This window comes from Pongo abelii, chromosome 17 (genome assembly GCF_028885655.2).
Source record: "Pongo abelii isolate AG06213 chromosome 17, NHGRI_mPonAbe1-v2.0_pri, whole genome shotgun sequence".
Classification (NCBI taxonomy): domain Eukaryota; kingdom Metazoa; phylum Chordata; class Mammalia; order Primates; family Hominidae; genus Pongo; species Pongo abelii.
Genome location: NC_072002.2, coordinates 35,872,308 through 35,892,360, shown reverse-complemented (window position 1 = coordinate 35,892,360; position 20,053 = coordinate 35,872,308). Strand labels below are relative to the sequence as shown.

At 41.8% G+C, this 20,053-nt stretch overlaps 1 protein-coding gene across 3 annotated transcripts in view; it reads left to right on the top strand.

The window, feature by feature from the left end:
* Positions 1-20,053, top strand: part of ABHD3 (abhydrolase domain containing 3, phospholipase) — a 55,696-nt gene that overhangs the window by 11,639 nt on the left and 24,004 nt on the right. The window contains exon 5 of one of the 3 annotated variants that reach the window (XM_054538193.2): positions 9,055-9,100. The exons of the other annotated variants lie outside the window; for them this stretch is intronic. Coding sequence (XP_054394168.1) covers positions 9,055-9,100 — 46 coding nt within the window. The remainder of the gene's footprint in view (positions 1-9,054; positions 9,101-20,053) is intronic. 3 annotated transcript variants of the gene reach the window in all.

Here is a 20,053-nt window from a genome sequence, read left to right as displayed (position 1 = left end):
GCTGGAATCGACAGTGTCCTGTAATCCATGTCTCTGAGTCTGTTTTGGGTAATACAGTTTCCAGCAGTGACTTGTGACACTGGAGTAACAACTGTTACTTACAAGCACTATAAATTTAGAGCACTTTGCTTATTAAATAGGGCCAGTTCAACTGGGTGTTTATTGACAAAATCTACAAAAATACCAGAGACACAGCTAGAAATCAAATGAGTGAAATGAAATATGAGAACATCAGAAAGCAGCTGAGTAAATTTTAGGATCACAGCTAAAGCAGGGAAGGGAAACGATTGCGATAAAATAGTATAAGATCACTGAAAGAATTAGCGATGCTGGTTGTATCATTCGTTTTCAGCTTCCTCACGTTAAAGATACCTTTGACTCTTTTTCCCTTGTGGCCACTGGTTTTGAAATATACCAAAAAAGTAAACTGCATTAATTAAATATTAACTTACTATTCTTTTTTTAAAAAATTCATAGGGCCGCTTAGAACTCATGATCAACAAGAAATAACCAGAATTGCCACTTTGGTTGGTTACAATTAAATTTAGCTTTGCTGAGTGCCTGCCACATGATAGGCCCCATGCCAGGCATTATACATAGGTTATCCTACTTAGTATGTACCCAGCTCAAGATACATATTATAAACCCCATTTTACCAAACAAAAAGCAGAAATTACTAACAAAAGTTAGTAATTTGATCAAAATTAGCTGGTGTGTGACAGGGTTAAGATTGAAATGTAGGGCCGGGTGCAGTGGCTTATGCCTATAATTCCAGCACTTTGGGGAAGCTGAGGCAGGTGGATCACCTGAGGTCAGGAGTTCGAGACCAGCCTGGCCAACATGGTGAAACCCTGTCTCTACTAAAAATACAAAAATTAGCCGAGTGTGGTGGCGGACGCCTGTAATCCCAGTTAGTTGGGAGGCTAAAGCAGAAGAACCGTTTGAACCTGGGAGACAGAGGTTGCAGTGAGCTGAGATTGCACCATTGCATTCCAGCCTGGGCAACAAGAGCAAAACTCCGTCTTAGAAAAGAAAAGATTGGAATGTACAGGTTTATTACAGATAAACATATGATTTCTGTGAGGCTTTTTGAAATGTTGATAGTTCCTGAAAACCCTTCTTTACTGCTATTTTATACCCTTGGATGCCTTAGGCTCTTAGCTTGGGAAAACATAGCTCTTCCAATCCCATGATTGTTGCTGAGTATGATAATGTATACCTGTGATATCACTGGGACTCAGTTTTATCAGGGAAATTCAAGACATGACAGGCAAACAAGTCATGTTTCCTACTCAGATAATAGATTTTATAGGGAAAGAGTTGAAACGGGAGATAATGAGGTTCCTGAATTATGAATCGACTTTCAGTGTTCTCCATTACCATGTGATAATCATGAGTTAGGCATGTAATAGTGAATAATACACTCACGTTAATTACTGCGTTTGATTTCTGAAGCATCTTAGAAAAAGGTACATGAATTATGTTCATTTGTTTTACCACCTTTATGACCTTAGTAAGCTTGGAAATGTTTAGATAGTATCATTTCTTGAAAAGAACGTGTATTCTCTTGTTGGATGTGGTGTTCTATACATTTAAATTTGGTTAATATTGACAATGACTATTTACAGCTCACTTTTATCTTTTATTGATAGAAGCATTTTAAAATATAGTTGTAGATTTTCTATTTCTCCATTTAATTCTATTAATTTTGCTTCATGTATACGGAAGCTCTGTTAGACACATACACATTTAAGATTGTTAGTCTTCCTGTGAATTAACTTTTTATCATCATGAAATGTTCTTCTTAACCTCTGGTCATGAAGTTTGCTTTACCTGATATTATCATAGCCACTTCATTCTTTTTTTCCTGAGTGTTTGTGTGATGTATCTTTATTTACACTTTAACTTTCAGAGTATCTATGTCATTATATTTAAAGTGTATTGCTTGTAGATAGCATGTAGTTAGATCTTGCTCTTTTTTTTTTTTTTTTTTTTTTTTTTTTTTGAGACAGAGTCTCACTGTTGTTGACCTGGGCTGGAGTGCAATGGCATGATCTTGGCTCACTGCAACCTCCGCCTCCCAGGTTCCAGCAGTTCTCCTGCCTCAGCCTCCCAAGTAGCTGAGATTACAGGCACCCACCACCACACCAGGCTAATTTTTGTACTTTCAGTAGAGACGGGGTTTCGCCATGTTGGCCAGGCTGGTCTCAAACTCCTGACCTCAGGTGATCTACCTGCCTCGGCCTCCCAAAGTGCTGGGATTACAGGCATGAGTCACTGCGCCCAGCCAGATCTTGCTTTTTTTAAATCCTGTCTGACAATCTCCATCTTTTAATTAAGGTTCTTATTCATTTACATTTAATGTAATTGTTACTGTCGTGGATTTTTTTGTTTTTTCTTTTTTTTTTTTGAGACAGTCTTGCTCTGTCGCCCAGGCTGGAGTGCAGTGGCATGATCTCGACTCACTGCAACCTCCGCCTCCTGGGTTCAAGCGACTCTCCTGCCTCAGCCTCCTGAGTACCTGGGATTACAGGCACCTGCCACCACGCCCGGCTGATTTTTGTATTTTTAGTAGAGACGGGGTTTCACCATGTTGGCCAGGCTGGTTTCAAACTCCTGACCTCAAGTGATTTGCCTGCCTCGGCCTCCCAAAGTGCTATAATTACAGGGATGAGTCACCGTGCCCAGCCCACAATTACATGTATGTTTTTTTTTTCTGTATTGTTTCACAAATCACAGGGGTTCTACTTTTTTTGGACCTTTTTCCTCTTATCCTGTGTTCGAGCTGCAATTTGCAAATCCAGTGAATTTTTTATTTCAGATTTTATATTTTTTTCTAGAATTTCCATTTTAATAAATTTTATTATGCTGAGATTTTCTATTTTTTTTTAATTCTTTACAAGCTCCCCTACCCCACCACCCTTGATGTCCTTGAGTTATAGTAGCTGCTGTAAAACTTCATCTGCTAGTTCTAACATCTGGACCATCTCGGGGCCAGTTAGGTTATCTCTTGAGTGTGGGTCATGTTTTCCTGTTTCTTCACGGTCTAGCAATTTGGGGTTGTGTTCTGGACAGTTTGAATGATCCATTGTAGAGACTGGATTCTGTTACATTTTCCCAAAGAGTGTTGCTTTTTGTTTGTTTTATTAGATAGTTAACTTGGCTGCACTCAAACTTCAAACTCTTTCTCCTCTGTTGTAGATCGCAGTTGAAATCTTTGTCCAGTTTTTTAGCCTTCATTGGGTTGCTTGTAGTGTGTTTCACATATGTATAGATGAGGGATCAGCTAGAGATTTGGGCCCAGCTTTTAGTCAGAATTTAGTGCTCTTTCTCTGTGTATCCGTTCTAAGATTTTTTTCTGCTTGTTTTTCAACTTGTATTGTTGCCCCAAACTGTTTTAATAGTTCTTCAAGCCTGTGAGACTGAGCATTTCCCTTATTTATTTATTTTTTGAGACCAAATTTCACCCTTGTTGCCCAGTCTGGAGTGCAACGGTGTGATCTTGGCTCACTGCAACCTCCACCTCCCGGATTCAAGCGATTCTCCTGCTTCAGCCTCCCAAGTAGCTGGGATTACAGGTGCCTGCCACCACACCCAGCTAATTTTTGTATTTTTAGTAGAGACAGTGTTTCACTATGTTGGCCAGGCTGGTCTCGAACTCCTGACCTCAGGTAATCCACCCACCTTGGCCTCCCAAAGGGCTGAGATTACAGGTGTGAGCACTGTGCCCAGCCAAGAGACTGAGCATTTCTACCCAACTTTTATTTATCATTGAGTAATACCCAACTACTGCCTTCCCTCAGGTAAAAAAAGGAGAAGCTGTGAAAATTGAAAACTCACCCAGTATGATTTTCATTTTCCTAGTGTCAACTCCCATTCAGTTTCTGCGTGCTTTTTGTTGTTGTTGTTGTTCTCTACTGCCTTTATATTTTTTTAAGAATGTATAGTTATTATTCTATGGAAAGCTTGGCCCTAAAGGATCTACCTGGACATTACCAGAGGCAGAACTTCCTTATCTTTTCTTTACCTGGAATTCAGAGCCTTATGTTTATTTTTGTCCTAACCTGTTTTTCCATTCTTATTTTCTATTGTTACTGTCCGTGTAACCACTTTTCAACTGATAATTGATTTTTCATCCCTTAGAACATTTAACACATTCTCACATTATATCTTTGCTTGGATTACTCCCTTTACAGTGTGTCTCACACTTGCCTTTTGCTGGAATCTTTAATGTTTTTCAAGTCCTAACATAAGATCAATCTACCTTTTATGAAGCCTTTCTTAATCAATTTTGCCCATCCTGACCTCATAGGGTTTTATTGTCTGTACCACTCCTTGGACATTTACCCTGTACTGTCTTGTTTTATTACTTTTGTTGTAGTCACTCAACTGAAAATACGGTGCATATCTTTTCAATCTAACTAGACTGTACCCTCCTTGAGGCCAGGAACCTTATGTTGATATTTTGTGTCTCTACTACTACAGGCTCTAACTCAGTCTTTAGTTCAGTAAATATTATTGAATGAATAAATGAGTTATTCCAATATTAATATTCATGTAAAGTGCTTAGAACATGATCTGGCACCTAGTAAACACTAGTAAACAGTATCTGTTGTTATTATTATTACCTGAAATCAATCATATGACTAGCTGATCCCTGAATGTTCCTCTCATTGTACCCTTTGCTGATTATCATTTCTATTGTTAGACTCAAAAGATTTGGGGAATCTTAGAACTGAAATATTTCAGATTGCCTGATAAAATTACAGATTTGGAAACTAGGCCTAGACAGGTACTCAAAACCCATGGAAGTTTCGCTGCTTTTCTTAGGTGCCCAAGCTCAGAGCCTGCTACTTTTTTTGTTGTTTTTGTTTTTTGAGACAGGCTCTCCATCACCCAGGCTGGAGTGCAATGGTGTGATCACAGCACTGTAACCTTGACTTCCAGGGTTCAAGCCTGAGCAGATTCGAGGCTCTCTGGTCCATGTCACTGTGACAGTGGTTCTCATCCTAGGGGCAGTTTTTCCCCCAGGGAACATTTGGCAATGTCTGGAGACGTTTTTGGTGGTTATGCCTGGGGCATGTGCTACTAGCATCTAGTTGGTAGAGGCCAGAAATGCTGCTGAGTATCCTATAATGCACAGGACAGCACTGCTACAATTATTTGGGCTGAAATGTCCATAGTACTAAAGATTGAGAAACTCTGTGCTATAGGTAGTCTCTTCCTTTTATTTAACCTTCATTAAAGGACACCCACCTGCTTCCCTGGTTACTGGGTTATCTTGTCACAGAAAGTTCTTCTTACCAGATTTGTTCTTTATTTGATATTTCTTCTCTTTATATTTTCCTTGTTTTGAGGAAAAAAATTATATAGTTCAAATATGTAGGAAAAATATGCTTTGCAGAACAATTTTCCTCATATACACGCCCTTTAGAATTGTTTGAGGTAACTGTAAAAATTAATTGGAGAGAGCTGTTACAGAAGCTTAACAGAGGCGGCTGGGCGTGGTGGCTCACGCCTGTAATCCCAGCACTTTAGGAGGCCAAGGCAGGTGGATCACGAGGTCAGGAGATCGAGACCATCCTGGCTAACACGGTGAAACCCTGTCTCTACTAAAAAAAATACAAAAAATTAGCTGGACGTGGTAGCGGGCACCTGTAGTCCCGGCTACTTGGGAGGCTGAGGCAGGAGAATGGCTTGAACCTGGGAGGCGGAGCTTGCAGTGAGCCGAGATTGCGCCACTGCACTCCAGCAGGGGCAACAGAGCAAGACTCTGTCTCAAAAAATAAAAATAAAAACAGGCTGGGCACAGTGGCTCATACCTGTAGTCCCAAAACTTTAGGAGGCCAAGATGAGAGGACTGTTTTGAGCTCACGAGTTCAAGACCAGCCTGGGCAACATAGGGAGACCCTGTCTCTACAAAAAATTTAAAAATTAGCCAGGCGTGGTGGCATGCCCCTGTAGTCCCAGCTACTCGGGAGGCTGAGAATCACATGAGCCCAGGAGGTTGAGGCTGCAGTGAGCCGTGATTGTGTCACTGCACTCCAGCCTGGGCAACAGTGAGACCTTATCTCTAAAAAAAAAAAAAAAAAAAAAAAAAAAAGAAAAGGTTAACAGATTTTTCAATGCCTTAGGAATAGTAGTTTCACAGCTAGCCCTTTTAGCTCAGTGTTCCCTGATTACTGTCAGGGTAGCAAAGGGGTTAAATGAAAAGAGCTGGTTGCTCATCCCCAGCTGGAGTGGGAGAAAGGGCAGGATGGCACCCTTCTTTCTGCCATCCTCTGTAGCTGCTTTGCTTCCTCATTCATTCTTACCTCTCTGCCCCACGTCCAAGGCTTGAAGTATGCAATGATGACTGCTACTGATTGAACATTGTTAGGATCAAAGCCTTACGGAGTGGTCAGTACAATTCGTCCTCTAGCAAGAGCTACCAGAACTATGATCCACTTTCCAAAGTTGCCTGAAGGAAACTGCAAATATCCCACTCTGCAGTTTAGAAGAAAATCCCAGATGTACAGGCTGCTTTTTCATGAGTTTGCAGATCATCTTTTTCTTTGCCCTCACTAGTGTTCTTGGCTTCTCTCACTGGCAGTCACATGATGACATCTTGCTCCAGAAGCCATTTTAATCCTTATTTAATGTTTGTACTCTAAAGTGGTTCTTTTCTGAATGACTGGGAGCTTCAAGTTTCAAGGTCATAATTAACTTTAGCACTGGTTCCTGTGTGACTTAAGTGCTTATGCAAGTAAATACAAATGGCCAACTGAAATTTTATTTATATCAAGACATCTTGCCATTGTTTTTAGCAAGAAAAGATAAAGGAGTCACTGAGGCTACTCTGACTTTTCTGAATGTATTTATAGTTTATTTAAGATTTCTCTGGCCAGGCACGGTGGCTCATGCCTGTAATCCTAGCATTTGGGAGGCCAAGGCAGGAGGATCGCTTGAGCCCAGGAGTTAGAGACCAACCTGGGCAACATGGTGAGATCCTGTTTTTACAAATAACTTATAAAAATTAGCCAGGCTGGCTGGGCACGGTGGCTCACGCCTGTAATCCCAACACTTTGAAAGGCCGAGGCAGACAGACCACTTGAGATTAGGAGTTTTAGAACAATCTGGCTAACATGGGGAAACCCCATCTCTACTAAAAGTACAAAAATTGGCCGGCCGTGGTGGCATGTGCCTGTAGTCCCAGCTACTTAGGAGGCTGAGGCAGGAGAATCACTTGAATCTGGGAGATGGAGGTTGCAATGAGCCGAGATCATGTCACTTCACTCCAGCCTGGGTGATAGAGCGAGACTCTGTCTCAAAAAAAAAAAAAAAAAAATTAGCTGAGCCATGTTGGTGTGCACCTGTGGTCCCAGCTACTCAGCAGGCTGAGGCAGGAGAATTGCCTGAGCATGAGAGGCTGAGGCTGCAGTGAGCCGAGATCGCACCATTGCACTCCAGCCTGAGTGACAGAGTGAGACCATGGTCTCAAACAACAAAAAGATTTATCTTACGTGAGTCAATAAAATGTAATATTTCTAGCTTTTTCTCAAATAGGATTTCTGAGGTTTCTAAACATTTCTCTTCTTTCAACTGGGCCTAATAAAATTTTCTGTATGACTTTTCAGTTGCAAGAAAATTCCTTTGCAAGAACATAGCCTGCATACCACATTAAATGAAGCTGGTGTGCCTTGAGATCTAACCTCCCTGAGAAGAGAGTCAGACTTGTGTATGCTCTATACAGCAGTAGGTTCTTTGTTGCTTAGAACCTGTACAGTGCCCAGCAGCACCCTGCAAGAAGAGATTTGGAATCTTAAATGGCCTTGGTTGGTTGAATAGGTAATCAGACAAAAACAAAATGAATTTTAATTGTTATGAATATAGACTCACTAAATCAGTGAGAACCTGTGTGGACACAAATCAAGATTTTGTCTAAGGATGGTAAAAATACATATCTGGGCCTGTGGCTGCCTGAAAGTTAAATGAGAGTTACATATTTTAAATACTGAATAACTTTTGAAACCAGCACGACACTACAACTACCATTATTACTAACAGCTAACTTTCACCAAGTACTTACTTGAGCCCACATTGATCTAAACCCTTTACATTGATCTGAGCCCATTTACCCAGCAGATGCAAAAAGGATCAGAGAAAGCACAAGGTCATCTTTCCTCCCTAGGTCAACTGAACACTAAGCAGTAGCATAATGGGGCCCATCCCACCAGCTCAGGCACCAGGCTCTTTGTGGCTCTACCTGTGATTACACCTCATGTAAAATTCTGGTGTCCATGTTTGCTGAGCCTTAAGGGAACAAGAGCTGTTTCTTAGAATATAAATAGATACGTATGAATGTTACAAATGCAATGGGTAGAGGATATATATTTTTTCTTTGTTTAAAGCAAAAACAAGGCCAGACTCAGTGGCTCACGCCTGTAATCCCAACACTTTGGGAGGCCGAGGTGGGCGGATCACCTGAGGTCAGGAGTTCAAGACCAGCCTGGTCAACATGGTGAAACTCTGTGTCTACTAAAAATACAAAAAAAAAATTAGCAGGGCATGGTGGTGGGCGCTTGTAATCCCAGCTACTAAGGAGGCTGAGGCAGGAGAATCGCTTGAACCCTGGGAGGCGGAGATTGCAGTGAGCCGAGATTGCACCATTGCACTCCAGCCTGGGTGACAAGAGTGAGACTCCATCTCAAAAAAAAAAAAAAAAAAAAGCAAAAACATTTAAATTTGACTTGTATTTAGAATTGTTTTAAAAACACTTGTTGGAGGCCCACATATGTGTGTAGGAAGAAGTTGGAAATATTCTACTCTTGGTAGGAAAAATTAACATCACTTCAGTATATAGTTTTCTAATTTGAACCCACATGTGGAATTTAGAGAACTGGAATTTTATTTTAGGGCATTGCATTTAGATGAAATTGTCAAACATTACACCTATAAGACAGATTTTTTAAATCTTTTAGTGCTCTAAATCAGTGTCAGTAAGATGACTTTAATATTATATCATGAGCAAGAATCATGTGTAAAAATAACAAAAATTGCTTTCCTGGTTTTTAGATGTGTGGTTTTTAACAACAGAGGAGTGGCGGGGGAGAATCTTTTGGTAAGTAAATTTAAATGACAACAGTCTTAACTTTTTAAAGAATCATTTCTAGTTTTATAACAAAAAGCATATTCTTTTTATTTAAAATAACTGTTTATGTAAGCAATACAAATTTATTATACGAAAATACAGATATGGAAAAAAAGGAAATTTACAAGACCGATAATTATATAACCAAGGAAATTCCTTTAGTCTGTGTTCATTCAGATTTCATATATAAATAAAATATATATAATATATTTCTATTTTTATAAAAATTAAGATTCTATTTTGTAACTAAACTTTTGTACTTACTACATTTTAGCATCAGTAGTTATTCACGTACATCATTTTTTTTCTACCCTCTCAACCCAGCTTTTCCTGACTCTGGGAAGAAGTGGGAAGACAAGGCCTCATTTTTAATGCAAAACACATTTTCCTTAAAAATTAACCAATGCAAAACAAATTAATACAGTGATTTTTTTTCCACTTATGAAATTTACATTTGTCATGAAACAATTTTGTACGTTATATGCCTGTTTGCCAGCTGAAGTTTACATGGTGGAAATGTTATTGAAACCTTTTAAAATTTATATCAGGTCTTTTTTTTTCCCCCTCTAATTCTGAGTTTTTGCTAGGATAGATCTTTCACCTCTTAGAAAATCACTCTATCTGATGTTTAAATCCATGAGATGGAATGAGAAATATTCCACTTGCTAAAATTTTCTTCAGCTTTTTAACTTTTTACAATCTCAACAGGTCAAAGGCAATTCTACTAGAATTGAAAGAAACATTTTTTGGGTCATTGATAGAGAATGACATTAAGACTATAAATAAGTCATGCTGGAAATAAAAATTTACAATCAGGTCACAAATGTCAACACTTTATAAGAACTTGGGAAGAAAAAACCTCTTATACTTTGCTTTACAGTGACTTAGGCACTGGAGGAAATGAAGATCAACACGATTTCGAAAGCAAAAGTTACAGAGTGTTCTGGTCTTACTCAAGTGCCTTGTAATAAATAGCTTGATGTGAAGGTTCACATTTCCTCATTCAGTCCAGCCCTTTAGGAATCTCGTAGACAGATAGTACTCTAAAGGGAAAGATTTGAATGTGTCACTGTGGCCCTGGCCCAGGCAAATCATTTTCAGCAGCTCCTGTCTGCTGTGCATTCTTCCAGGACACAAAGCGCGGGAGAAGACATGGTCGGAGGCTCTCAAGGAAATAATGTGCTGCAAAGCCAAGCTTGTTAGTTCTTTATGAAGTGAGGGACAAAGACCTGTTCATTCAGCAAAGCCGTGGTGTGTGCCTGTTAAATCGGGCACTGTGCAAGGCAATAGGGTGAAGATATACATATTAATGAGACACAGCCCTAATCTTTAGGAGCTCAAACTTTAGTTGTGGGAGAGAGAGTCAAGTCCATAAAAATATACACAGTGCTAAGTGTTTAACAGTAGCCTTTGTTAAGGCTACAGAGCACAAAGGGAAAGAGGAACAAAGCGCCTGGGGGAGGTGGGAGAACTTAGAGAGGAGGTAGCGTTCTGAGTTGGATCTTGAAGGCTGTGGTATTGAACCTCCAAAGGGGAGAGAGGCTCTCTCAGCGCAAAGACCAAGGTATTATAAAGTGCGTGCAGTAGCAGCTACTTACTATGGCTGGATGATGATGATAATTTTATCTAATATTTATGTAATCCGTAGAATGTATCAGTTATGTCTTTTCCTATTTAATCTTCAGAAATAGAAACAGCCCAACAATTTAGGTAAGTATAGCCCCCATTATCCCCCATTTCCTTTTGGAGACAGGGTCTTGCCTTGTTGCCTAGGCTGGAGTGCAGTGGCACAATCACGGCCCACTGTAGCCTCGACCGCCTGGGCTCAAGTGATCCTTCCACCTCAGCTTCCCAAGTAGGTGGAACCAGAGGTGTGTGCCACCATGCCTGGCTGATTATTTATTTATTTGTTTGTTTGTTTTGTAGAGATGGGGTCTCACTCTGTTGCCTAGGCTGCTCTTAAACTCCTGGGCTAAAGCGATGCTCCCAAAGTGCTGAGATTCCAGGTGTGAGCCACTGCACCTGGCCCCTGTCCTGCATTTTACGGATGAAGAAAACAAGACACTGGTAGGTTAGGAACTTACCCCTCCCAATAAATGACACAGCCAGGATTCAGACCCAGGTGATCTATGTGCTTATGTTTTTGACCATTATGCTTTATGCTTTCTTACTTTTCTGGAAGTGACAGGAATTTTCTAGAAGGGTAGGGCCAGAATCACATGTAGAATCCTAAGAACCTGGTATTGAATCATTGATATTTTGAAGCAAGGGCATAATTTGATCATGGTCATGTTTTAGAAAGAGAACCATGGCAGTGGTGTGTAGGAAAGAAAGAGATGGAGGGGAAGGAGGCTGGAGGCTAGAGGCTGGGAGGCCAGTTAGAAAGCAGTTACTACAGACCTACATGGAGTTTGGAGTTTGAAAGCAGATGGAAGGGAAATAAAGAAGAGAGAACAAAAATGAGTAGTATTCAAGGGGAAGAAAATAGTATTAGTTGTATTGTAGGAAGTAAAGACAAGGGAGTCAAGGGTAATATTTCAAGCTTGGCTGGCTGATGGAAGATGCTGGTATTTGCTGAAATAGGAAATTTAGAACAATTTGTGAGATTATGATGTAACAAAGATAACAGATTCCATTTTAGATGTTTAGGGTGCTTTTAGATCATCCCGGTGGAAATTTTTAGTAAGTTTTTGGATGTACTGGACTGGCCTTCAGGAGAAATAGGCAAGCAAGAGAGAGACAGACTGAGATGATCAGTGTGCAGGTAGAAGTTGAAGCTCAGGAGTAGTTGAGATTAGTTAGGGCATGTGTAGAGTAGAAGGGGAGATTGGTGGTTAGAAGCTTAAGAAACAGCAGGCTGGGCGTCGTGGTTCACACCTGCAATCCCAACACCTGGGAGGCCCAGGTGGGAGGATCACTTGAGCCCAGAAGTTGAAGACCAGCCTGGGCAACATATTGAAACCCTGTCTCAAATATATATGTGTGTGTGTATATATATATATACACACACACATTTAAAAAAGAAAGAAACAACAAATAGGAAGGAGAGAAAACGAGAAGGATGCTGTAAAAACATTCTCTCCTTAGCATTTAAAGTTAATTAGAAATTTGCTTTGAAATAGTACAGCAACCCAGTAATTTTCAGCCCATAAGCTTTAATTGTATTTTTGAAAAACCTCCAAGAAGAATTCACTGAGTTCTAAGTAAGATAAGAGTAGCTGGGTCTCTGGAGTCTTACACAGTGTGTCAGTTAAATTTTGATTAACTAGTACCCCCCAGCAAATATGTGTCTCAAAATAGCTAATAACACACTAAGCTGTTAGAGTTATAGTCTGGCAGGCAGCTTGGGTTTATGTAGCAGAAAGTACCTCGGACTCAGTAAGAAGTCCCAAGTTCAAGTTCTGTTGTCACCACTAACCAGCTATAAATGATAAAGTACAAGTCAGATAACCTTTCTGTTTTTCTTTGTCTTAACTGAAATATGATAATGTGTACTTGCCACCTCATAAGGATGTTTCAAGTTCACATGAAATAATAAACATGAGACTGGGCACGGTGGCTCACACCTGTAATCCCAACACTTTGGGAGGCTGAGGCGGGCGTATCACTTGAGGCCAGGAGTTCGAGATCAGCCTGGCCAATATGGTGAAACCCTGTCTCTACTAAAAATACAAAAAAATTAGCCAGGTGTAGTGACACATACCTTTAGTCCCAGCTACTTAGGAGGCTGAGGCAGGAGAATCATTTGAACCCAGGAGGTGGAGGTTGCAGTCAGCCAAGATGGCATCAGCCTGGGCGACAGAGCAAGACTCCATCTCAAAAACAAACAAAAAGAAATAATAAACTTGAAATATCTTGCAAGATAAAGCTTTTTAGGGCCAGGCGCAGTGGCTCATGCCTGTAATCCCAGCACTTTGTGGGAGGCTGAGGCAGGCAGATCACTTGAGCCCAGGAGTTCAAGACCAGCCTGGCCAACATGGCGAAACTCCATCTCTATTAAATTAAAAAATAATAAAAATTAAAAATAGGCCAGGTGCGGTGGCTCACACCTGTAATTCTAGCACTTTGGGAGGCTGAGGTGTGCGGATCGTGAGGTCAGGAGTTTGAGACCAATCTGGCCAACATGGCGAAATTCTGTCTCTACTAAAAATACAGAATAGCTGGGCATGGTGGCACATGCCTGTAATCCCAGCTACTCGGGAGGCTGAGGCAGGAAAATCATTTGAATCCAGGAGGCAAAGGCTGCAGTGAGCCCAGATCGTGCCACTGCACTCCAGCCTGGGCAACAGAGCGAGACTCCGTCTCAGAAAAATTTAATTAATTAAAATTAAAATTAAAAAAAGTTTTTTATAACCCAAGGCATAACTGCTACTGTATTAACTCATTAGATCATTAGGGTATAAGAAGTATACATTTAATTAATTAGTTTACTTCCTTGAATTTCTTTTTTAAAGTACTTGTTCTAAATGGATATGATTATAATTACCTTTGGTCATTCTACATCCTTATTACTCTTTCTTGAGTTGGATCAAAAAATGAGATGCTAATATTGATTATTAGAGCTAACGTTGGTATTTAGATCCCTTGATAATCCTGCTTCTTTCTGTCTTCAAGCTAAGAACAATTACTGTTTCATATTAGGGAACTCTGATGTTTATTTATACCTCACCTTGTTCCAGAAAGAATTTAATGTAGCTCAGACCCAGAGTAAGCGAGACTTTAGGGTAGGCATAAAAAAGAACAAAAGATGAATCAGCAGAGATCAAACAGGAAGGAACTGTCTCTAACAGAAATTAGCTCACAAGAACTAGCAAAGGTGAAATGAGATTTAGGGTAAGCAGTTCTCCTAGGAGTGGAAATGTTAGAGATATACTTAGAATTTATAGAGATTACTATGGCTCCTACAAAGGAGAATAAGGAAGTAGAAATTTTCCACTGCCATTCTGTCCTCATTTCCAATTAGTTATTGTAGGATTGAGGGAAAGCCAAAGACCTTTCTTATTAGGAAATGAGTATCCTATACACCTTTTCTCCTTGGGTCTGTTTCCTGCGGGAGACAGACAGTCCTAGTCTCAGTAGAGCAAACCTCAGGTATTCCTGTAGGATTCTAGGAGCCTTGGAATAGACGGGACTTTTTCTTCTGCCCTGCACATTGGTTTTCAAGGATAGGCATCCAAGCTACCCACAAATTCTCTAACATTGTTGATTACTTTGTAAACTTAGTTTAGGAATGGTGATTTACAAATAACTTAGCCAAAATTTCTTGAAAGTTATTTTTAGTTATAGGATCTATAACTAAAAGCTACAAATTTAGTTATAGATCCTATAACTAATATTTAAAATAGGCAAATCTGTAGACACAGAGAACTATTTTTAGTTACAGGATCTATAATTAAAATTATAGATCCTATATAAAGTTATAGGATCTTGGGTTCCCTATTTTTATTTATAGGATCATGCAGACTTCTGTGTTCCTAATCCAATAAGAAAAGCATCCTAGCCACTTTGGAAAATAGAGTTACCATATGACCCAGAAATTCCTGAAATGAAAATATATGTTCTCACAAAAACTTATACATGGGCCAGGCAGAGTGGCTCATACCTGTAATCCCAGCACTTTGGGAGGCCGAGGCAGGAGGATCACTTGAGTCCAGGAGTTCAGGACCAGTCTAGGCAGTATAGTAAGACCTTGTCTCTACAAAAACAAAAAATAGCCAAGTGTGGTGGCATGTGCCTGTTGTACCAGCTACTTGGGAGGCTGGCTACAGGAGGATTGCTTGAGCCCCAGGAGTTTGAGGCTGCAGTGAGCTGTGTTTGTGCCATTGCACTCCAGTTTGGGGAACAGAGACCCTGTCTCTAAAAAATAAAAATAGGTTGGGCACAGTGGCTCACACCTGTAATCCCAGCACTTTGGGAGGCTGAGGCGGGTGAATCACAAGGTCAGGAGATCGAGACCACGCTGGCTAACATGGTGAAACCCTGTCTCTACTAAAATACAAAAAAATTAGCCGGGCGCGGTGGTGCATGCCTGTAGTCCCAGCTACTCAGGAGGCTGAGGCAGGCGAATCACTTGAACCCGGGAGGTGGAGGTTGCAGTGAGCCAAGATCATGCCACTGCACTCCAGCCTGGCGACAGAGCAAGACTCCATCTCAATAAAGAAAGAAAGAAAGAAAGAAAGAAAGAACTAAAAACCACCTGTACATAAATATTTACAGCAGCATTATTCATAATAGACAAAAGGTAGAAACAACCCAGATATTTATCAACAGATGAATGGATAAGCAAAATGTGATAGCTCCATATCCTGGAATACTGTTTCACATTAAAAAGGAATGAAGTCGGCTGGACGCGGTGGCTCACGCCTGTAATTCCAGCACTTTGGGAGGCCCAGGCGGGCAGGTCACGAGGTCAGGAGATCGAGGCCATCCTGGCTAACACGGTGAAACCCCATCTCTACTAAAAATACAAAAAAAAAAAATTTGCCAGGCATGGTGGCGGGCACCTGTAGTCCCAGCTACTCGGGAGGCTGAGGCAGGAGAATGGCGTGAACCCAGGAGGTGGAGTTTGCAGTGAGCCATAGATTGTGCCATTGCACTCCAGCCTGGGCACCAGAGCGAGACTCTGTCTCAAAAAATAAAGGAATGAAGTCTTGAATGTATGGGCACTTTGAAAGCATTATGCTAAGTGAAGAAGCTCATCTCAACAGGCCACATATTGTATGAGTCCATTTATATGAAATATTCAAAATAGGCAAATCTACAGACACAGAAAGTAGATTACTGGTCACCTAAGGCTTGAGGTGGAGGATGATTGCTAATAGTAGGAGGTTTCTTTTTGGTGTGATAAAAATATTCTTAAATTATGATGGCACAACTCTGAATATATTAAAAACCATTGACTTGTACATGAATTATGGTATGCAAATTACATCTCATAAAGCTTTTAAAAAGAAAATCCTCCTTTAAGTGCTTTCTAGTTCAAGTTAGGGCTGGCTCAGCAGGTGAGGGAGGGCCAAGAAAGTCAAGCAGAAGCTGGAAAATAATTTAAAGCAGCACTGCCCAAAATGTGGCCTGTGGACCAACTCTATTCCTCAGGGTACCTGACTAGTCCCAGACAAGATAAGGAGCTGAGATAGAATGTCAGCCAACTTAGGGCCGGATGCGGTGGCTTATGCCTGTAATCCCAGCACTTTGGTAGGCCAAGGTGGGTGGATCACTTGAGGCCAGGAGTTCGAGACCAGCCTGGCCAACATGGTGAAACCCCGTCTGTAATAAAAATACAAAAATTAGCTGGGCGTGGTGGCACATGCCTGTAATCCCAGTTACTTGGGAGGCTTAGACAGGAGAATCACTTGAACCCGGGAGGCAGAGGTTGCAGTGAGCCAAGATCACACCACTGTGTGTAGCCTGGGCTACAGAGCAAGACTCTGCCTTAAAAAAAAGTTAATTAGTTTTAAAAATGGACAAAAATTGTATGTCTTTATTGTGTACAACATGATGTTTTGAAATATGTATACATTGTGAAATGGCTAAATCAAGCTAATCAACATATACATTACCTGAGAATATTTAAATGAGTAAATGATTTACCTAAGTTTGGTGGATGAGTTCAGAGCTGGTTTTGACTCCCTGGTCAGCACTTTCTACACATCATGATGGCTATAAAATATTGTTGTAGACCCAATGTTTGTGTTCCCTGCCCCAACATTCACATGTTGAAGCCTTAACCCATCAAGGTGATGGTATTAGGAGGCACAGCCTTTGGAGGTAGTTAGGCTTAGGCGAGATCATGAAGACAGCGTCCCTATGATGGAATTAGTGCCTGTAGAAGAAGAGGAAGAGACATCAGAGCTTTCTCCCTCCACCATGGGAAGACTTACAAGTATATAATACATTGTCATGAATGATAGTCACCATGTTGTACAATAGATCCCTTGAACTTATGCCTCCTATCTAACTGAAATTTGGCTGAAGTGATCTGCCCACCTTGGCCTCCCAAAGTGCTGGGATTACAGGCATGAACTACCAGGTCCACGGCCCGTAAGTTGTTTTTTTTTTTAAATAATGGTTAATATACTTTAAAAGCACATAAACCAATTTCAGTTCTGTACACTATTTAGATAAGCTGACTTTTTTTCCCTCATCACAATATTTCCTTAATGAGAGAAGCAGCTTGCTGATTTACATTCCGATGCCAGCAGCTTATCCTGAACTGGCATTTTGAATGGCTCTACTTCAGAGGTCCACAAATCCTCAAAAACAAAACAAAACCACCTCAGGCTGGGTGTGGTGACTCACACCTGTAACCCCAGCACTTTGGGAGGCCAAGGTGGGTGGATCACGAGGTCAGGAGATCAAGACCATTCTGGCTAACACAGTGAAACCCTGTCTCTACTAAAAACACAAATTAGCTGGGCGTGGTGACAGGCACCTGTAGTCCCAGTTGCTCGGGAGGCTGAGGCAGGAGAATTGCTTGAACCCAGGAGGCAGAGGTTGCAGTGAGCCGAGATCATGCCACTGCACTCCAGCCTGGGCAACAGAGTGAGACTGAGTCTCAAAAAAAGGAAACCCACCTCATTCCACAGATGAGGACACCTCTGGAGAAGTGGGGTGACAATCAAGTCATAAAGCTGATGAGTGGTCTCACGGCAGGAACTCAGGCTGTACAGCCTGGTGTCTTGACCTTTCAGTACTGTCTTCCAGTCAAGTCAGCCTGAAAATCTGGGGCTAGATGGAAGGAGGGTTTTCAGAGAGAGGATCGTCCCTCCAACCTCACATTCTTTGGGGTTAAGGACTCAGGTTTAGAGAAATCTGTTCTTGTTTTGTACTAGCTTTTCCACCTTAGCTTTTCCATGGAAGCTAGTAGTGTAGGAGGGACTTAGAGCTCTTCCCCCACCCCATCCCCCCAGCTCCTCCACCCCACCCCACTGTGGGCCATTTTCTGAAGAAGGCATTTAGAAAGGTTAAGGGACCTCCCTGATAGCCAGAGGGAGGAAGGGTGTAGAGGTCAGGGCCGGCCAAGGCACAATTCAGTTTCAAACTTCTACCTTCAGGCAGTGCCTTTCTCACATGCAGTACCTCCCTACTGGACATATTGTTCCAAGCAAGTCGGCCCTTTCCTAAGTGCTTCAAAAATAACCTATCCCTGCTCCCCTTACCTTCATCTATATATACAACAACCCAGGAAGGCTGGTCTCAGCCAGGTGTAGGTGTGAACACATTTAATCCTTGAGAATTTTCTCCCAACATTGATAGGTGCAGTCCAATAATCACAAAAATTTTAAACGTAGAAGATTGTGACCAGGTGTGGTGGCTCACACCTGTAGTCCCAGCACTTTGGGAGGCCAAGCCAGGAAGATCGCTTGAGTCCAGGAGTTGGAGACCGGCCTGGGCAACATAATGAGACCTTGTCTCTACAAAAATTTAAAAATTGGCTGGGTATGGGCATGGTGGCACGTGCCTGTAGTCCCAGCTACTCAGGAGGTTGAGGCAGGAGGATCGCTTGAGCCCAGGAGGTCGAGGCTGCAGCGATCCATGATCATACCACTGCACTGCAGCCTGGGCGACAGAGCAAGAACCTAGCTCAGGAAAAAAAAAAAAAAAAGTTCAAAATAAAAGAGAAAGAATATTTTCTTGAATAATGGAAGAGTTTTAGAAATAATAATTTAATAGTTAGCTATCATGCTTAATATGTGTCAGGTGATCCTGTAAGGTATGAGATGTTTGGGAGTACTTCCCCATACACTTCAAGGAATCCAAGAGGTTCAGACCCATATAGAACTGGATTTCCCTTCTCCCAAGTCACTCAAGATAGGTTTTACCATTCTTACCACTGCAGCATCCTCCTCTTGGCTTAGCTCTCACCCTACTTATTCTCTTGTTGCAGAGGTTCTCAACTCTGGCCTCCCATTGGAGTCCCCTGGGAAGCATTGAAAAATACTGATCCCTGGCCAGGCGTGGTGGCTCACACCTATAATCCCAGCACTTGAGAGGCAGAGGCGGGTGGATTGCATGAGGCCAGGAGTTTGAGACCAGCTTGGCCAACATGGTGAAACCCCTTCTCTACTAAAACTACAAAAATTAGCCAGGGATGGTGGCGGGTGCCTCTAATCCCAGCTACTCAGGAGGCTGAAGCAGGAGAATCACTTTAACCCAGGAGGTGGAGGTTGCAGTGAGCCGAGACTGCCACTGCACTCCAGCCTAGGCGACAGAGCAAGACGCTGTCTCAAAAAAAAAAAAAAAAAAACAAAAAAACAGCTGGGCGCGGTGGCTCACGCCTGCAATCCCAGCACTTTAGGAGGCCAAGGCGGGTAGATCACCTGAGGTGGGAAGTTCCAGACCAGCCTGACCAACATGGAGAAACCCCGTCCCTACTAAAAATACAAAATTAGCCAGGCGTGTGGTGGTGCATGCCTGTAATCCCAGCTACTTGGAGGCTGAGGCAGGAGAATCGCTTGAACCTGGTAGGCGGAGGTTGCGGTGAGCTGAGATCGTGCCGCTGCACTTCAGCCTGGGCAACAAGAGCGAAACTCCATCTCAAAAAATATTGATCCCTGAACCCCATCCCCCAGAGATTCTGATTCATTTGGTCTAGGGTGGAGTCCAGGGTGGAGTCCAGGTATCTGTAATTTATTTTAAATAAACACTCCTTAGTGAGTCTAATGTACAAACAGGGCTGAATATCCCTGGGAGGTGGTGAGTAGTGCTGCATGTGATAGCCTCCATGACCCAGGTGAGTCACGAGATTTGCCTCTTAGGAGCCTGGACTGAAAATAACTCCTGGCTGACCTGCTGTAAGCCACTAACAAAACTGCTCATTTATTGGTGTAGCTTGTATAACCTGACATCATGAGCATGTACGGCAGTCATCTGGAGCGTTGGCAGGAATGTGACACAGAGGCCAGCCTCAAAGCTGGCCAGGAT